Genomic DNA, 18,255 nt, shown 5'->3' on the forward strand with positions numbered 1-18,255 from the left:
GAATATTATGCAGCCATCAAAAACGATGAGCTTGTGTCCTTTGTAGGGACATGGATGAACCTGGAAACCATCATTCTCAGCAAACTGACACAAGAACAGAAAATCAAACACCGCATGTTCTCACTCATAGGCGGGTGTTGAACGATGAGAACACATGGACACAGGGAGGGGGGCCCTACACACTGGGGTCTGTTGGGGGGAAATAGGGGAGAGACAGTGGGGGGTGGGGAGTGGGGGAGAGATAGCATGGGGAGAAATGCCAGATACAGGTGAAGGGGAGGAAGGCAGCAAATGACACCGCCATGTGTGTACCTATGCAACAATCTTGCATGTTCTTCACATGTACCCCAAAACCTAAAATAAAAAAAAAAAAAGATTTCACTCTAGTTCTCATTACCAGTGCGAAGTAAAAAAATGTCTGATTCAACAGAGATGCACAATGAAAAACTGTAGAAATAAAGGATTCTTTAAAATTGATAACATAAGCCAGACAAGTGTAAAAAAGGAAAGCAAAATGAGATGTTTTTCTGATCATAAAATATTTATTAAGGTATACTTTAGGGAATATAGTGAATATAAAATTTAGGATCACAATATGAAGCAATTTCAAATCCTCTCAAAGGTCAGCACAGCCCTCAAAACTCTGCAGATGTAAAACCACTGGTGAGACACTAAAAGCAGTTTGACTAGTACAGAAGTGGAGCTTCATGAACATTTACAACTAGAGCATATGAATACCTCTTTTAAGTGCAAAACACACCACATTACACTAATGCAGCAACAATGCATTCATTATTGTTCTCATTAGTCATTAGTAGTCAACTTGCATAAAACACCAGAAAAAAGCACAATGGAGTTCACAAAGTGGGCTAAAAAAAATGAACCTGTCCTTGCAAAACACACATTGCAATGTAAGAAGAGATGTTTAAAAAAGTATATGCACACTATAGAAGCTGTGTTCATTCCAAGGATCTCAAGTGTCATTTCCTTTTCTGTAAAATCAAATTACAAGAACCAGGCACAACTAATATTTGGGAGGCAGTGTGTAGCTAAAATTTCATTTAACTAGTTATTCAATGATTTTTAAAATCCCCATAAATCTTTTCTGTCCTGAGGTAGTTGCAAAATAAATCATAACTTGGATATCAACTAGAGCTGAGGCTTTGACTTTTTACTCATTAAAACTAGTTGTTACAGGAACTACCTTTAGATATTTAAAAGACAGTTGAGAAATGGGCCTCTTACTACACACACAAGATGATGGCTATGTGGGAAAGAGGATTAGCTGCTTCAGAACGTGAGAAATACAGTCCACCACTTCTTCCACCCTCCCTACCCATTTTAGATTCTTTATTGTCCAAAAAACCACCATGAACAACATAGTGAAAGCAGACAGATCACCGTCCTTTGCTGTATCCAGGGAAGAAAAGGTCAAGTAGAGTCTGCAGAATCTCATTGGGAATCATGATATAATTCTGGCCAAGATCATGCCGGCAAGCAGGGCAGGAGAAAACCTGTGCCTTAAAGGAGCGCTGCAGGCAATCCTATGGTAAAAACAAAAACATCCAATTTCAACTGAGGGTAAAGCATGTAAGTACTCAGCAACTTAAGCTTTTAAATAGGAACCAGAAACTGGTAATGAGAGAAATGTACAGGATTAACGAACATAGAGGCTTGAATTTGCACTATGGAAAAGTCTACACTCATGGCTTTAGTTTCACCTCTAGTACATACTGTGAGACTTCAGATAAATTATTTAACTTTTGTACGTCAGTTCCTTATCTGCTTAAAATGATGGAGTTAGAGATTACATATGGTTCCCACTAGCCTCATCTTTTAAGTTAGATTTTAATCCCATTCTTTCTAAATAGAGACCTAGTGGAAAGAAAAAAAGAAAAATCAGGATTCCCTTGCTTAGAAATAAATTTTATATTGTACCAAATCACTTAACATATAGCAGGCAGATCACCTTAGGTCAGGAGTTCAAGACTAGCCTGGCCAACATGGTGAAACCCTGTCCCTACTAAAAAATATGAAAATTAGCAGTCTTGGTGGTGCATGCTTGTAGTTTCAGCTACTCCAGAAGCTGAGGCATGAGAATCACTTGAACTGAGGAGGCAGAGGTTGCAGTGAACCAAGATTGCATCGCTGCACTCCAGCCTGGATGACAGAGCGAGATTCCATCTCAAAAAATAAACAAAACAAAATAAAATAAAATAAATAAATAAATAAACATAAAGTTCTGAAGTTAGGGCACATAATCACCACTGGGTAGAACAAGACTCGAACCTTGGCTTGACTATGTATTTTTATGTATGTATATAGGTGTGCTAAATACATTATATTACGAGTTAATCAACTCAAGTTCAGGTAGAAATTCATATGTAGATTGGTTTCCATTTTATAAAAGAAACTGAAGTTCTGAAGTTAGGGCACATAATCACCATTGGGTAGAACAAGATTTGAACCCTGGTTTCACTAAAACACAAAGTTTCCTTTTACACTACACTGATAACACAATATTCATGTGGGCATGATGTCAGATATAAACTTTTATATTATGCATTAAGTGCATGAAAATACTCCAGTTTGCACTATAATATATAAAACATATAAGCTATTACACAGAAAAGAGCAATGACTTCTTACTTTCCCATTTCAGCCTCTCCTCAAAATTCCAAACATGATAGAATACCTCAAACAACATACATTGGAATTACTAGTATCTAATTAAAATATGCATTTACCACCAAAATGTAATTAAATGCTTCTTAAATAGAAGGTTCCACACTATCCTGACTTCATGGAAAATGTTTCTTAGCATGCTGAAAACAGGTATAGAGATTAGTGTGCCTTCACGCCTTACAAGGGAAAATGAGGAAGGAATTCTACTTACTTTACAGACATTGTGGAAGCACTCAGTTGTCACAGGCTGGTAAACTAGTTCCTGGCAGCAAACACACATAAAAGACTGTTCCAATTTTTTCAGAAAATTCTAGAATGGTACCCAAGGATAAGGAAAGTTAACAGTTCATAATATACTAATAAAATTCATCTACTGTCTATTTCAAAACAGCTAGAGAGAATAATTCAAATGTTCCCAGCATAAGGAAAAGATAAATGTTTACAGTGATGAACAATCCAATTAGCCTGACTTGATTATTACTTGTTATATGAATATATCAAAATTTCACATGTAACCCAAAATAGATCCATCTATTATTTAGCAATAAAAATGTCTCAGTCACATTTAATGTCTTCTATTAAAAAAATCAAGTATTCATGATTATAATTACCTGACAAAAGCAAACTAAAGAAACCCCATTCCATAGATGTTAGTTGTAAATCAAAGTACTGGGTAGGAAAAGTTGGAAAGTCAATATATAATGTTAAAAAGTCAAAGTTCCCCTAAACCTCACATTGCAGGGATAAACTATTTTTCACTTAAAAAAAAATCATGGCAGCTTGTCTCAAGGTCATTACGTACTGTCTTTTTTCAAAAAGCTGTACTGCACAGTATTCCAGTGTATGAACATGTATTATTAAATCTTCTGTTATAAAACTTGAATATTTGTGGGAGCTTGAATCAAAAAGCACTAGGCAACAATACTCTGTAGCATCTAATACCACCAAAAAAAAAAATCAACATATTTATTTTCCTAAGATGAATCTGTGGTATTTTTACCTCAATCCTAATGTTTATTTACAGTAGGACAAAATTACAAAAAGTAGAGCCACCTAAAATAAACATGATCAAATGGATGCCCTATATTACTGGTTCCATTTCATCTTGGCTGGTATTTTTTTTTTCTTTTTGAAGCTAGAAAGAAAAGTAGTTTTTTTCTAAATAAGTTCTAAGGATACTCCTTTAGTTACTTTAGGTAGTGAGAGAGTACATCTCACATTTACTTTTTATATTGATAGAAAAAGTAAGGCCGGGTACAGTGGCTCACACCTGTAATCCCAGTACTTTGGGAGGCCGAAACAGGTGGATCCTTTAAGGTCAGGAGTTCTAGATCAACCTGGCCAACATGGCAAAACCGGTCTCTAGAAAAAAATACAAGAAATTAGCTGGTCGTGGTGGCAGGCACCTGTAATCCCAGGTACTTGGGAGGCTGAGGCAGGAGAATTGCTTGAACCTGGGAGGCAGAGGTTGCAGTGAGCTGAGACCGTGCCACTGTACTCCAGCCAGGGTGACAATGAGACTCGATCTCAAAAAAAAGAAAAAGTAGAACTTGTAAGTTTCAAATTTAAAAATCAAAAGATGTCTCATATTAACTGATTTATAAACATGATTATTATTTTCTGCTTTACCAATTAAAATCAAATGCATTACAAAGTATTATAAACACATTTTTGAAATATGGCAATTATGAGGAGATGTTGAAAACTCTCAAGCTTTATACCAGGCACTCTCTCGTTAACAAACTCCTTTGTTAATGACCAATATTTTACATGGTACTTCTATAGTTCCTATAATATGGGTATATCTAATACAGATATTTTAAGTAGCTATAATGTGCTAGGCATTCATCTACAGTGGTACTAAAAAAGCAGTCTGTGCTCTCATTGAACTTATGTTTCTATAGGAGAACAAACAAAAAACAGATTCAGATAGTAGTAACTGAGGAAACAGCAAACTGACTCTCGCCTGTAATCCCAGCTACTTGGGAGGCTAAAGTGGGAGGACTGCCTGAGGTCAGGTGTTCGAGATCAGTCTGGGCAACACAGTAACACCATCTGTGTGGGTTTTTTTTAGTAAACTTTAAAAAGAGGTTTCTAGAAAGGGTAGTTTAGGAGGACCTCTCTTGAGGAGTCTCATATTTACACAGACTTAAAGGATATGAAAGAGTGAGGCACATGAAAAGAGAATTCCAGCCAGAGAAACAGTATGTATGTAAAGGCCCAGGGATATCAAGATGTTGCGTGTATTTAAATAAAACAGTGACCACTGCAATCAAGCAATCTGGGCACAAGAGAGTAGCAGTTAAGAGGAGACTATAGATGTAGGTAGGGCTGTTGATTAAAGGGTCTTTGGAAGGAGTTTGGACATAAGTACATATACACATATGTATTTATTTAAAGTCACTGTTGGCTAACACCTGTTTTTCTTCTGGCTTAATAAATGTGTTATTGGTTTATCTGAAGAGAATAGGCATAAAACGTGTCCAGGGTAATAGTACATAATGTCCAGAGTAACCACTAGCAGCAAGGTCACAAAATATGACCTAGGCAGGTCAGATACTGTCACCAGAGGGATACTGCCCATAGGGAAGACCTCTTTCACATGCACTCAGGTGGATTTTTCCTCCATCTGTAATTGCTACTGTCCCGCCTGCCCACCTAAAGTCGGAACTCATCTCAGTTATCACTAACTAGACATATTTTTATCTTTCCCTACCAGATAATTAGGCTGATAAACAACCGCTTCCTATATCTTAATTTTCTGTACGTGAAAATGAGTGTGACCTAACATAGTCAGACTCTCCTCATGCCTGGGTGTCTTGGCTAAAATGAAAGGAACACTTCTCCAAGTGTAATCACTTTTCCATGTCTTCTAAGCATGTAAGCCTCATTTTACCAAGGAAAACCCAATTACCACATTTATAGGCAAAGGAAATGACAATTCAAATCCAAATGATATTTGGTAAATTTCACAATTTCTGAAAGTTTAAAAATCATATTAAAAAATTCTTCATTGGTAATAATGACTATCCCTCACAGAGAGAACTCTTGTAGAGTTTTTGTGTTGCTGTTTTAAATCTAGATAGAAAACACATACAGACATAGGGGCACATCCGACACTTTGGCGAGAAAGAAAACAGTGAAGTATTACAAATGACAAGGGGTCAATATTCAACAGAAAATTCAAATTTATAACTAAAATTAAAGATACAATAATAAGTGAGTAAAGAATGAACAGAAAATTCATATTTGAAGCCTCCAACTTTAGGGATTTGTTAAGAAAGACTTGCCTGCAAAACACAGCTTAACACAAAACCCACACATTAATTATGTGATTCCTATTCACTTTAAAATTATGTGATTAAGAAAAAAAATGAAAAATGTAAACACATAAAATACTTAAATAGATATATCAATCTGGTTTATTTTATCCCTTAGTTTAACATGTAGGTTTGAAATCTGTGCTGAACTGCTTAAAACTTACGCCGTTAGGTAACTTTGAACTGTTACAAAAACTTTTGTGGCGATTTTAGGTTAAGCTGACCATGAAAATTCTTCTAACAGTATCTCAAAGTAAAGTAAGTTCAGCCATAGAGAAGTAAAAATCCAACATCTAAGAAGTTTAAAATAAATTTAGGATCATGTGTATGTGCTGCCTGAGATTACTTCTGAAAGGCACTGGATGAGAAAACTGGATAGAAGGATGAAGTTTTGACTGACATGTGAAAAACATACTTTATGAGACAATTACTTATCATGTATCACAATGTTATTATTTTAAAAAATCTTCACATACTGGTCCTTCCACAAGATGTGCAAGCACTTCATCCCACAGCTTCTGGTTTTGACAATCTTCTCTGATGAGATGTTGCTGTTGAGGAGTTAGTTGAAAAGCCTCAATTGCTTCTGTTGAATCTGATGCTTTGAATACTTTGGAGGCGCTTGGACAGTCATCTAGATTTATTTTAAAAATGTATCAGCAGACTTACAAGTGGTTCTAAGCAGAACTATGAAACAAGAGAGTTAACTGGCACAAGTAATGTTTAGTAAAAAGATAAACCAACACAAAGCAGCATCTAATTTCCCCTAGAACTGTAATTCCAGCACTTTGGGAAGACGAGGCAGGTGAATTACAAGGTCAGGAATTCGAGACCAGCCTGGCCAAGATGGTAAAATCCCGTCTCTACTAAAAATACAAATATTAGCTGGTGTGGTGGTGGGCACCTGTAATCTCAGCTACCTGGGAGGTTCAGGCAGGAAAATTGCTTGAACCTGGGAGGCAGCCGTTACTGTGAGCTGAGATCGTGCCATTGTGCTCCAGCCTGGGCGACAGAGTGCGATTCTATCTCCCAAAAAAAAAAATTTTCTCTAGAATTTAGGATACTGTATTTTCTGACACTATTAAAATACACAAAAGATCCATGTTCTACCCCCAACCAAATCCTTTGCTTTCATTTCTTGTAAGTCCCTCAATTTACTTTCTTAATGTTTATTAAAAAGTATGTTGGCCGGATGCAGTGGCTTCCATCTGTAATCCCAGTACTTTAGGAGGCTGAGGCAGGAGGATCCCTTCAGTCCAGGAGTTCTAGACTAGCCTGGGCAACATGGAGAAACTCCATCTCTACAAAAAAATAAAAAAAATTGGCCAGCTGTGGTCCCAGCTATTCCAGGGGCTGAGGTAGGTGGATCGCTTGAGCCGGGAAATCAAGGCTACAGTGAACTACGATCTCTCCACTGAACTCCAGCCTGGGTGACAGAGTGGGACCCTGTCTCAAAAAACAAAACAAAACAAAACAAAAAAAACCTAGGATGTTATTATGGTTTATATTTAGCAATCATTACCTACCATCTGAAATTGGCCTTTTTGTGGTTCCACTGGGGTGCTTCTTTGACTGTCCTTTAGTCTTCTTCCCTTCTTTATCTGAAGGGTAACCTGCTGGATACTGATGGGGGGGGTACAATGTAGATTTAAGCTTCACAGAGAAGGGGGGTTTAGATCCTGGTGAGAAATTAGAAGGGAGGGGAAGACTACACTTTCCTCAAACTGAAAAACTTTACATAAAAGAAACAGACATTTAAAGGAAAAGAATTCAGAGCACAGATAACTATTAAAATCCCAATTTCAGAGTAAAACATGTAGCTGTGACTGCTAACAGATTACATTTTATAATACACTGATCTTAAATTTCAGATCTAAGAAAGGTAAGTCTTCAGGAGTTGTGATTACGTAGCTTAAAGCAAAGTAGAATACAGATATGAAGATAAGTGAGGACCAATCATAGAGCGGCACAACAGATGGCAATCAAATAGATTGGATCACAGGAAATTGTGGAGTCAATCTAAAAAAGTATCAAAACATTAAGGGTTAAACTTCTAATCTCCTATAGTTAGAGGGAGGAGCTTTTAGAAGACCTAAAGCAACTAAACTACTAAATCCTCTACCAACTAAAAGTTAGACTTGAAGTAACTGTTACCTATTAGTTAATATAGATAACTTCATTTATCTATTATTCATATGTTTATGTTTGTCATAAGGCTTATTATCCTTATGTTTCAATGGCTACCTTTTTTGAGGGGCTGAGGTGGGAGAAGCATGCTTTGTAAAACGGTCATGCTTAAGGCACTGTATGTTTCAGGCCACAGTGACTATTAACTCATCATAGCAGATGGGGTCACATGTTTCTGCTCAGTTTCAAATCTAATCTATCTAGAACAATGCTCTCAAACAAGGGCATCTTAGAAATCTTCTGAAAGTGAATTTAAAGTTTTTTTATTATTAAAAAGAATTATTTTAGTAGTTGTTTTAGCAGCTGATGTCTTATTTTCAACAACCAATTCTATGAGTTTAAAAAGACAACAAAAACAGAAACAGATTTGCACTAGAAGACACACTCACCTGCCTGGGTGGTCAGACACTTGCCCACAGTTCAGCCCCTACACATGCAGTGTGGGCAGAGCCAGGGGAAATGACAAAGCTGGCAGTTTTTATGGGAGGCACAACAATGGGGAATGATGGGAGATGAATACAAACCATGCTCTGAAGTCAGTGTCAGGGACGAATTCTAGGGTATACAGGCCATGAAGGGGAAATGCAGCCATACCATCCACTATGCACACAAAATCAAAGTCTTTATGGGTTAACAGCTGAGCACAGGCAAAGGGGTAAAAAGGCAAAGCACTAAAGGTGGTAGCAGGGCAGGGAAGCAGCTTTGCGGGGGAAGAGAGAAAAGGGGTGAGGAAAAGTGAGAAGGGTAGAAAGCAGACCACTCTTATAAAGCCACCTCCCCACCCTTCCCCTACCAGAAAGACATCCCCCGTGCCCTCTATGATAAATGTCCTTTTTCAAAGCCTCCTATACCTAAATTTTATGAATCCCTTTCCCTCACACTTCAAGTCATTTCCAACTTGATTTGGAAATATTTTACTTTTAATTAACAAGCCCAGCTTTTTCCAAGTACAACCCTTGATTCTATTGCAGTCTGACATTCAGGATGCTACCTTTTCACTTCTTTTCCTGTGTCTATTTGCATGGTCTTATTCCTCACCCCTTATAGTACACCATCAATTGCTGTGGGTTATATCCAGTGTTAAGGCATGTCGATAGTAGAGGTGTGTATTTTTATGAACACATAGGCAGCCTAGACAAATGTAATCTAACCTGTAAACGTAGACATAATCTCCTTGATCGTTCTATTCCTTCGGAGGTCCAAGGCGCAGGTTCAACATCATCTCTTCTTAAAAGATAGCGCCAAACCAAGAATCCATGGCTTGATGAAATCTCTGGCCAGTATTTCACCACCTAAATCACAATATTTCAGTACTAGTTTGAGATTTAAAGTTTAGACTTACGCAAGTCATCACATTAGTGGTACCAAAATAATCTTTTCCAGAACTAAATGCAACTTCTGAATATATTGCTTTGCTGTAAGGACAGTAAATAAGTCAAGAATATTCACTAAAACAGTTTGACCTTAATTTCTATTACAGTACTTCCCATGAGTACATGATTGCTATAAAGTAGAGTAACAAGATTATGCTAATTAACAAAATTCTGTATAGTAAGCATGGCAGCAAATTCCTCTTTATTTAAATAAAGAATGCAAATCAAATAATATTATAATGTGCTTTGCTTTGAAAATCTATTACAAATAAAATCATTCTGAAAAGATATATAAAAATCAAGTTATACAACAGCCAGTTAGTTAAATGATTTTATTATAAAGAAAATACACATATATATATATATATCGCAACCCAAAATAAAACTGTGCCCTTAAAAACTCGAAATAAGCCTTAAAAGTAAAGTACTGAAGTTTAGAGTTTGCTTTGTGCATTTGTTAAATTTCCAGGAAAAGTAGCAATATAAGATGGCTACTGTTTCCTCGAGCCCACCCCCAGTAGTTCTTTGCAGCAACCCTGCCTTGAAAGCCCAGGAAGAATGACAAACAAGATGTCATGCCAGATAGAGCACCTTATAAATGCCATCATATCTGTTGCCTTCTTCAGGAGCATATTTGCTGATCTTCCTCCCTTTAAAACTGCGTATCACTCTGACTGGCTTACCAGCTCTCCAATTCCGAGACTCTGCTCCAATTTTATCATCCAATGGAGCATCGCAGTTTAGGGCCAATGCCCTAAAAAAACAACAAAGAAGTCTTTATACCATGTAAGTTTTCTTCAAGTATACAATCGAGTCATTAGCTCAATTAAAAGGTGAATTATACCTTACCTGATGGTTAAGATTCTATGATTCTTTCCATATTATTCCAGATAATAGGATTATGCTTTCCCCCACCAGCAGAGAAGACAAATCAGTTTTCTGATGTCACCCCCAAGCCAGGGAATTGGTTCTCAGATAGCCTGTAGGGTTCTTCTGAAAGTAATAACATCTGTGCCACGTATAATAGAAAACAACTAGAAATACATGGAATTTTTCTTTAAATAACGTTTGTTGGGGGAAGGGAGAATGTTGGAAAACTAAAGCAAATGACTGTTTTAATAGTTATCTTTGATAAGGGTGTGAGGTAAATTGCTGGAATAATGTAGAAAGAAATCCAGAAATATAAATTTGTCAGCAAGGTACAAATGACCTTCCCCAGGTCTACTTTCCACATTCCAGACAATAGAGAATCCTTAAAGTTTAAAAGATTAAGAACAAGTACTTTATGACAATATTCTTTAAAGGTCTCCATAAAAAGATATATTTCAGTAAGCCTGAAGCATTCAAATGCCTGTGCTAATGACAATAAAGATTTCTGGCTGCTTGAGATCACTACATTTTACTGACATGGTCAAAGAGGAACACTGAGTTGGAAGCAGCACCTAACCTAGCTGGAACTTGCTTAGTATGTGCAGTCACCCAGTAGTAACAAGTCAGTGAGCTTATTAGATGTTAGAAGACCTTTCTTGGGAGAACCTAGTTCTACCAAAATCTGTATTTAAATTATTTTTAGTATTTTAAAATTACAGTTTTAGAATCAGTTTAAAATTAGCATTTTCATCTAAGACACCTACTTCTTAAGTGTAAAGAAAACACTGAGGACACTTAAGGTGAAAAAACAAACAAAAAACAGAACTATACCCAATCTGGTGAAAGCAGATATTAAATAAACTACTACTTCAGGGTATAATTCTTTTTATGCAGGCTCCAGTTAAAAGACCTCAAGACCATGACTAACTTATTGGAAAAAAAACTTCTTGACCATAGTTATATTTTACTAAGTAAATGAACTTAAAAGTGTTTGTTTTAAAAAAATATATATATAGTTGTGGTCAAAGAGTTAAAGCTTACCAAGTTACTTTTTTAAAAAAAATCTAAAATGAAGATGCATTAAAATTCTGGGAGGTAGAAGAAAATACAGCCATCAACTCTAGGATTACTATTATGTATTACTTACTGAATACCTATTGAGGTAATATACATACTTCATCTTAAAGAGCTAGGATTAAGTATTACCTTCCTGTCTCTGAATGGAATGCTTTAATGCTCATAGGTACCTTCAGTCATAATTACTGCCACCACTAACTGGCACTGTCAACTCACTTCTGGCTTCAGATAATTAGGCTATTCAAGTATGTGAAGAGAGTCCAAGAAGATGAAACTAGCCAACATAGCAACAAAGCTCCTCCATTAATCTAGCTGCAGCTCAACTAGTCAGGTGCCTCTGACTGCCCTGATAAAAGATGCCCAGGTTACTTTGCTGCCCTCTTTAGTTTCTTAAAGTTGGAAAAGTTGGGAAGAAATAGGAATAAACTCAGAAGCAAGAAGGTATCGAATTACCTCTTAGCAAAGAAGAAAAATGAACTGAACCATACACTACTGGGGAAAGGGCCTACTATGGGTCAGAGCAAAGAGTCTTACACCTCAGTTTTCGTGTTTGTAAGACATACAGGTACATTTGCCCAAGCACTTTTACAATCACAAGGCGTATTCACAACTTAATGTATAAAGTGACAGACAGGATGTTAAAGTCTTTCTGGTAATTCAATCCTAAATTGTTCCCAGTTGATATTTCATTTTCACTATCCCTTCTTTACAGCAAACATTTATACTGCTTGTCAATTATATTCTAATCAGACTGCAGTGGTACTTATTAGATTGTCCAAAAGAGTCAAAGGAATCTACCATGTATATTACAATGGTGGGTAGTTATGAAGGAAGTTTCTCTCAAGCAAAATTATTGATTATTAAAGGGAAAAATAATTATCAGATTTGACAACTTGAAAGAGTCCTTTTGCAAATTCAAGACACACTTTCATTGACAAAAACACACAAAAAACATTTATTTTAAGACACTCTTCTTAAATGACTACTTTCTTGCTAGAAAAAGATTAACTAGGGACTAAGCTCCTGTCTCAGGAATGTTTTCACCAGCAAATCTGATCTGTCTCCTCTGCTGGTTCAGTAAAAATAATCCTACCGTCAGAAATAATATAGAACACATAAAAACAGATATTCTATGTAACTTGGTATGCATTAAAGTCTTGAAATCATTCTGGTATATCCTTTACTTCACACAGTAATCAGAAATTAAGGGGACACTACTTAAAATTGAGTGATTTAGACTCAAAGTGAAAAATACTTTTACTCAATCAATCCACAAAATACCCTTAATAATAGGATATAAAAACTGTTAACTTTGTGAAATGTTCATGAAATTTTCAGTATAACAAATTATAATCTGATTTTTTTTTTTTTTGCTACCTGGTGGTCTTGATTACATATTAATATTGGCATAGCACGCATTTATAAAATAAAACATTTTGAAATTAATAAACTTTCTGTACCTGTGGGAGCTGAGATGTCATTAGTATTTCTATAGAATAAAGTATTTCTATAGAATAAAAGTCAGCACAAGGTGGCTTTTTTGTAATGTCTTAAGGGGATATATTTAGAAAAGATCATTTCTGTGACTAAATGAACATTCCCTTAAACAACACTTAGAAGATATCTTATTAGCAGACATCCTAAAAGTACATTCAGTAAAGATCTGATTAAGTGGCCTTATGTTTCATCTATGTACATAAATGTGGCTCCCAAACATAACATCATTTCACATTTCAGAGTTTACTCTAAAAAAGAAGTTTGTTACTTTAGCTTTGACCAATGGGGTAGTAGACAAGCCACCTTATTCTCAATTTCACTTAAATCACACAGGCTCCTTTCTTTCAAAGTTGTCAACATTTTCAAATGTACAGCACATGTGTTCAATGAGACTAGGAATTATGGCATTTAAAAAGTAACAGTATAGGCCAGGTGCGGTGGCTCACGCCTGTAATCCCAGCACTTTGGGAGACCGAGGTAGGTGGATCATGAAGTCAGGAGTTCAAGACCAGCCTGGGCTGGCCAAGATGTAAAACCTCCATCTCTACTAAAAATACAAAAATTAGCCAGACATGGTAGCAGGCACCTGTAATCCCAGCTATTTGAGAGTTTAAGGCAGGAGAATTGCTTGAACCCGGTGGGGGTGGGGAGGGAGGGCAGAGGTTGCAGTGAGCTGAGATCTTGCCACTACACTCCAGCCTGGGTGACAGAGTGAGACTCCATCTCAAAAAGAAAAAAAGTAATAAATAATAAAAAACCAGTATAAAGATATGTTTGGATGCTTAGACACAATTATATAATCAGGCAATGAAATTTTAATTTCAGATATTTAACTCCCAGTTCTAGATTCTCCTTTGCAATGTAAGTTACAATTTACAGTCCTCTTATGAAACTTTTATACAATGTTCAAATTCAAAACGGTCTTTACAGTAGTACCTGTTCATGTTTGTTAATGTTTGATCAGCTGAAGGTGCGCCAATTCTTTTATTACCAGCAAGATTTTTACCACCACTTCCAGTGTATGTGAACTCATCACCTCGGTCCTGTCAGAGAAGATTTTGTATATTAAGAAACCTAAACCCAAGTATAATTTCACCAATTCTTATTTCAGAGTCAAAACATTTCATTAGGATGTTATAAGTTGACATTTTCTCTCAAGGCATCTCTCAAAATAATGCAAAATTTAAATGCAATCTTGTGTATAGTATACCTTCAAGTTATGTAACTTGACCTAAAGCTTTCACTTTAAATTACCACTTTTCAACATCTCCAAACATGGTTAGACTCATGCTATATACACAGTCAAATAATCAATAGAATGTTACAAGGTATGTCTTATGGGTTGAAATATTTATTCAATTCCACATTAAAACCTATCAATACTAGCTTGTAGGTTCTTTATAGATAATACCACTCCAATAAACACTCCATAACCCAAATTTCCAACTGACATTTACACCACACCTAAAGGTCTTGTTTCAAATTTCAAATTCTGGCATTGACAATAAGTAAGTACTATAAAGCAAGATTACTTAAAAACTTCTTATTAAAATTCTTCTTCTTTTTGAAGACAGAGTCTTGCTCTGTCACCCAAGACTAAAGTGCAGTGGCGTGATCTCAGCTCACTGAAGCTTCTGCTTCCCAAGTTCAATAGATTTTCCTGCCTCAGCATGCCAAGCAGCTGGGATTACAGGAATGTGCCACCACACCTGGCTAGTTTTTGTATCTTTAGTAGAAATGGGGTTTCACCATGTTGGTCTTCAACTCCAGGCCTCAAGTGATCCACCTGCCCTGGCCTCTCAAAGTGCTGGGATTACAGGCCTGAGCCACCACGTCCTGGCTTTCATATTAAAATTCTAACAGCATATTAAGATCTCTTTATTTCATACTCTGTGGATTCATACCTATCACATTCAGGTAAAATAATCACCTCCCATTAAGAAGAAATTTGGAAAAAATTTGAAAAACTGGAAGTAGTATAAAGTATCTACTAAATGTAAAAAGGCCAAAAGATCTCACGTACACTAGCTCTCCAATTACTTCTGTAGCAATCTAGAAATTTTTATGGATATTATTGTCTCCATCTGATTCACTACTTGAAACAAATTAAGGAACTATCAGTGCACAATTAATTCTACTAACACTAGCAAAATAGTAACTTTTTAATGCAATATTATTTTAATTAGACAACTTAGACAATGAAATTTTCTCTACTTAACTCTTATTATAGAGGGCAATTATTTATACTTTGTTTTCCCCTTGGATTAAAAGCCACACACAACTAAGAGTATCATGATCTTAAAGTGTTTTTATTGGCCTAAAACCCTTAAATTTAATTTCGCTTTTTGTTAATCCAATATTAAAGTCTACATATTTTTTAAATAAAGTATTAAGAAACATGATCTTTAGTATGTATTCTACGTGAAGGAATTCTAACAAACATGTACATCTAGAACAGTTTAGAATACTCCTTAAAACTGATCAAAACCAGTCTTCCACCCAGTATCTGGACAGACTCCACAATATGCATATTCATAACTGTCAACTTTTCAAGTTATTACGGGAGTACCATAAAGAAAAAGCAATGGAAAGTAAAACAGGATAATATAACAAATGTAAGCCAAACAGTATTTTAAACATTTCTGATTACTCTTCAAGCAGCAAATCAAGAAAACATGGCTAAAATTCTGTACCATTAACTCATTTGTACTTTAATCATTACATCAACAAAAACATTATATTATCAAGAGGGAAAAAATTGTCAGACTGTAAGAGCTCTCAACCAGTATCATTTCAGACTATTTTTCCTATGGAAAGGCGAGGCAGGGCAACTCATCCCTGGAATCCCAGCACTATGGGAGGCCAAAGTAGGAGGCTTGCTTGAGCCCATGAGTTCAAGACCAGCATGGGCAACGTAGTGAGACCTCGTATCTATGAAAAACTAAAAACAAAATACTTTTCCTACGGAAAAATAATCAGCCTAAATTGTTGCATCTTCTAGTCAATGATCCATTAAATTATGACTGGGAGGCAGTAGCCTAAACAAGTTCTGCTGCCTAGGAAGAGCTCACATAAAGCAGCTCTATCTACACAAGGAACACAGTGCTGCCCCAAGTAACTCAGTTCCTCAGTTATTCCCAACCTCTCTTCTTCTTTGATTTTTCTATTCTTGTGTCAGTTTGCTGAGAATAGTTGGCTCATGGTTTCCAGATTCATCTATGTCCCTACAAAGGATACGAACTCATCGTTTTTTATGTCTGCATAGTATTCCATGGTATATACGTGCCACATTTTCCCTGTCCAGTCTATCATTGATGGGCATCTGCGTTGGTTCCAGGTCTTGCTATTGTAAACAGTGCCGCAATGAACATACGTGTGCATGTATCTTTATAACAGAATCACTTATAATCCTTTGGGTATACACCCAGTAATGGGATTGCTGGGTCAAATGGAATTTCTATTTCTAGATCCTTGAGGAATCACCATACTGTCATCCATGATGGTTGAACTAATTTACACTCCCACCAACAGTGTAAAAGTGTTCCTATTTCTCTACATCCTCTCCAGCATCTGTTGTCTCCAGATTTTTTTAATGATCTCCATCCTAACTGGCATGAGGTGGTATCTCAATATGGTTTTGATTTACATTTCTCTCATGACCAGTCATGATGAGCATTTTTTCATGTTTCTTGGCCTCACGTATGTCTTCTTTTGAAAAGTGTCTGTTCATATCCTTTGCCCACTTTTGAATGGGTTTTTTTTTTTTTTCTTGTAAATCTGTTTTAGTTCTTTGTAGATTCTGGATATTAGCCCTTTGTCAGATGGGTAGATTGCAAAAATTTTTTCCCATTCTGTTGGTTGTCAGTTCAGTCTAATGATTGTTTTTTTTGCTGTGCTGAAACTCCGGAGTTTAATTAGGTCTCATCTGTCTATTTTGGCTTTTGTTGCCAATGGTTTGGTGTTTTAGTCATGAAGTCCTTGCCTGTGCCTATGTCCTGAATGGTTTTGCCTAGGTTTTCTTCTAGGGTTTTCATGGTGTTAGGTCTTATATTTAAGTCTTTAATCCATCTGGAGTTAATTTTAGTGTAAAGTGTCAGGAAGGGGTCCAGTTTCTGCTTTCTGCCCATAGCTAGCCAGTTTTCCCAACACCATTTATTAAACAGGGAATCCTTTCCCCATTGCTTGTTTTTGTCAGGTTTGTCAAAGATCAGATGGTTGTAGGTGTGTGGCATTGCCTCCAAGGCCTCTGATCTGTTCCATTGGTCTATATCTCTGCTTTGGTATCAGGACCATTCTGTTTTGATTATTGTAGCCTTGAAGTACAGTTTGAGGTCAGGTGGTGTAAGGCCTTCAGCTTTGTTCTTTTTGCTTAGGATTGTCTTGGTTACGTGGGCTCTCTTTTGGTTCCATACGAAGTTTAAAGTGGTTTTTTCCAGTTCTGTGAAGAAGGTCATTGGTAGTTTGATGGGGATAGCATTGAATCTATAACTTACTTTGGGCAGTATGGCCATTTTCACGATACTGATTCTTCCTAACCATGAACATGGAACGTTTTTCCATTTGTTTGTGTCCTCTCTTATTTCCTTGGGCAATGGTTTGTAGTTCCCCTTGAAGATGTCCTTTACATCCTTTGTTAGTTGTATTCCTAGGTATTTTATTCTCTTTGGAGCAATTGTGAATGGGAATTCGCTCATGATTTGACTCTTATTTGTGTATAGGAATGCTTGGGATTTGTACACACTGATTTTGTATCCTGAGACTTTGCTGAAGTTGTTTATCAGTAAGGAGACTTTGGGCTGAGACGATGGGGTCTTCTAAACATACAATCATGTCATCTGCAACTAGAGACAATTTTATGTCCTCCTTTCCTAATTGAATACCCTTTATTTCTTTCTCTTGCCTTATTGCTCTGGCTAGGACTTCTAATATTATATTGAATAGGAATGGTGAGAGGCAGCAACTTTGTCTAGTGCCAGATTTCAAAGGGAACGCTTCCAGTTCTTGCCCATTCAGTATCATATTGGCTGTGGGTCTGTCATAAATAGCTTTTATTATTTTGAGATACATTCCATTGATACCTAGTTTATTCAGAGTTTTTAGCATAAAGGGCTGTTGAATTTTGTCAAAGGCTTTCTCTGCATCTATTGAGACAATCATGTGGTTTTTGTCTTTGGTTCTGTTTATGTGGTGGGTTATGTTTATCGACTTGTTTATGTTGAACCAGCCTTGCATCCCTGTGATGAAGC

At 36.5% G+C, this 18,255-nt stretch overlaps 1 protein-coding gene across 11 annotated transcripts in view; it reads right to left on the minus strand.

Annotated features, from left to right (window-relative positions):
• Positions 1-520: 520 nt before the first annotated feature.
• Positions 521-18,255, minus strand: part of UHRF2 (ubiquitin like with PHD and ring finger domains 2) — a 110,876-nt gene continuing 93,141 nt past the window's right edge. For 3 of the 11 annotated variants that reach the window (XM_012451378.2, XM_012451379.2, XM_012451377.2), the window contains 7 exons: positions 13,946-14,052; positions 10,157-10,319; positions 9,344-9,484; positions 7,532-7,628; positions 6,482-6,639; positions 2,897-2,995; positions 521-1,544 (listed from right to left, as the gene is read on the minus strand). In XM_012451378.2, the coding sequence (XP_012306801.2) occupies positions 1,398-1,544; positions 2,897-2,995; positions 6,482-6,639; positions 7,532-7,628; positions 9,344-9,484; positions 10,157-10,319; positions 13,946-14,052 (912 nt within the window). In that variant the 3' untranslated portion in view covers positions 521-1,397. The other 8 variants (XR_001107323.2, XR_010344368.1, XM_064381872.1 and 5 more) reach the window with 7 other exon arrangements.

This window comes from Aotus nancymaae, unplaced genomic scaffold (genome assembly GCF_030222135.1).
Source record: "Aotus nancymaae isolate 86718 unplaced genomic scaffold, 86718_ANA_hifiasm-v0.15.2.pri h1tg000003l, whole genome shotgun sequence".
NCBI lineage: Eukaryota > Metazoa > Chordata > Mammalia > Primates > Aotidae > Aotus > Aotus nancymaae.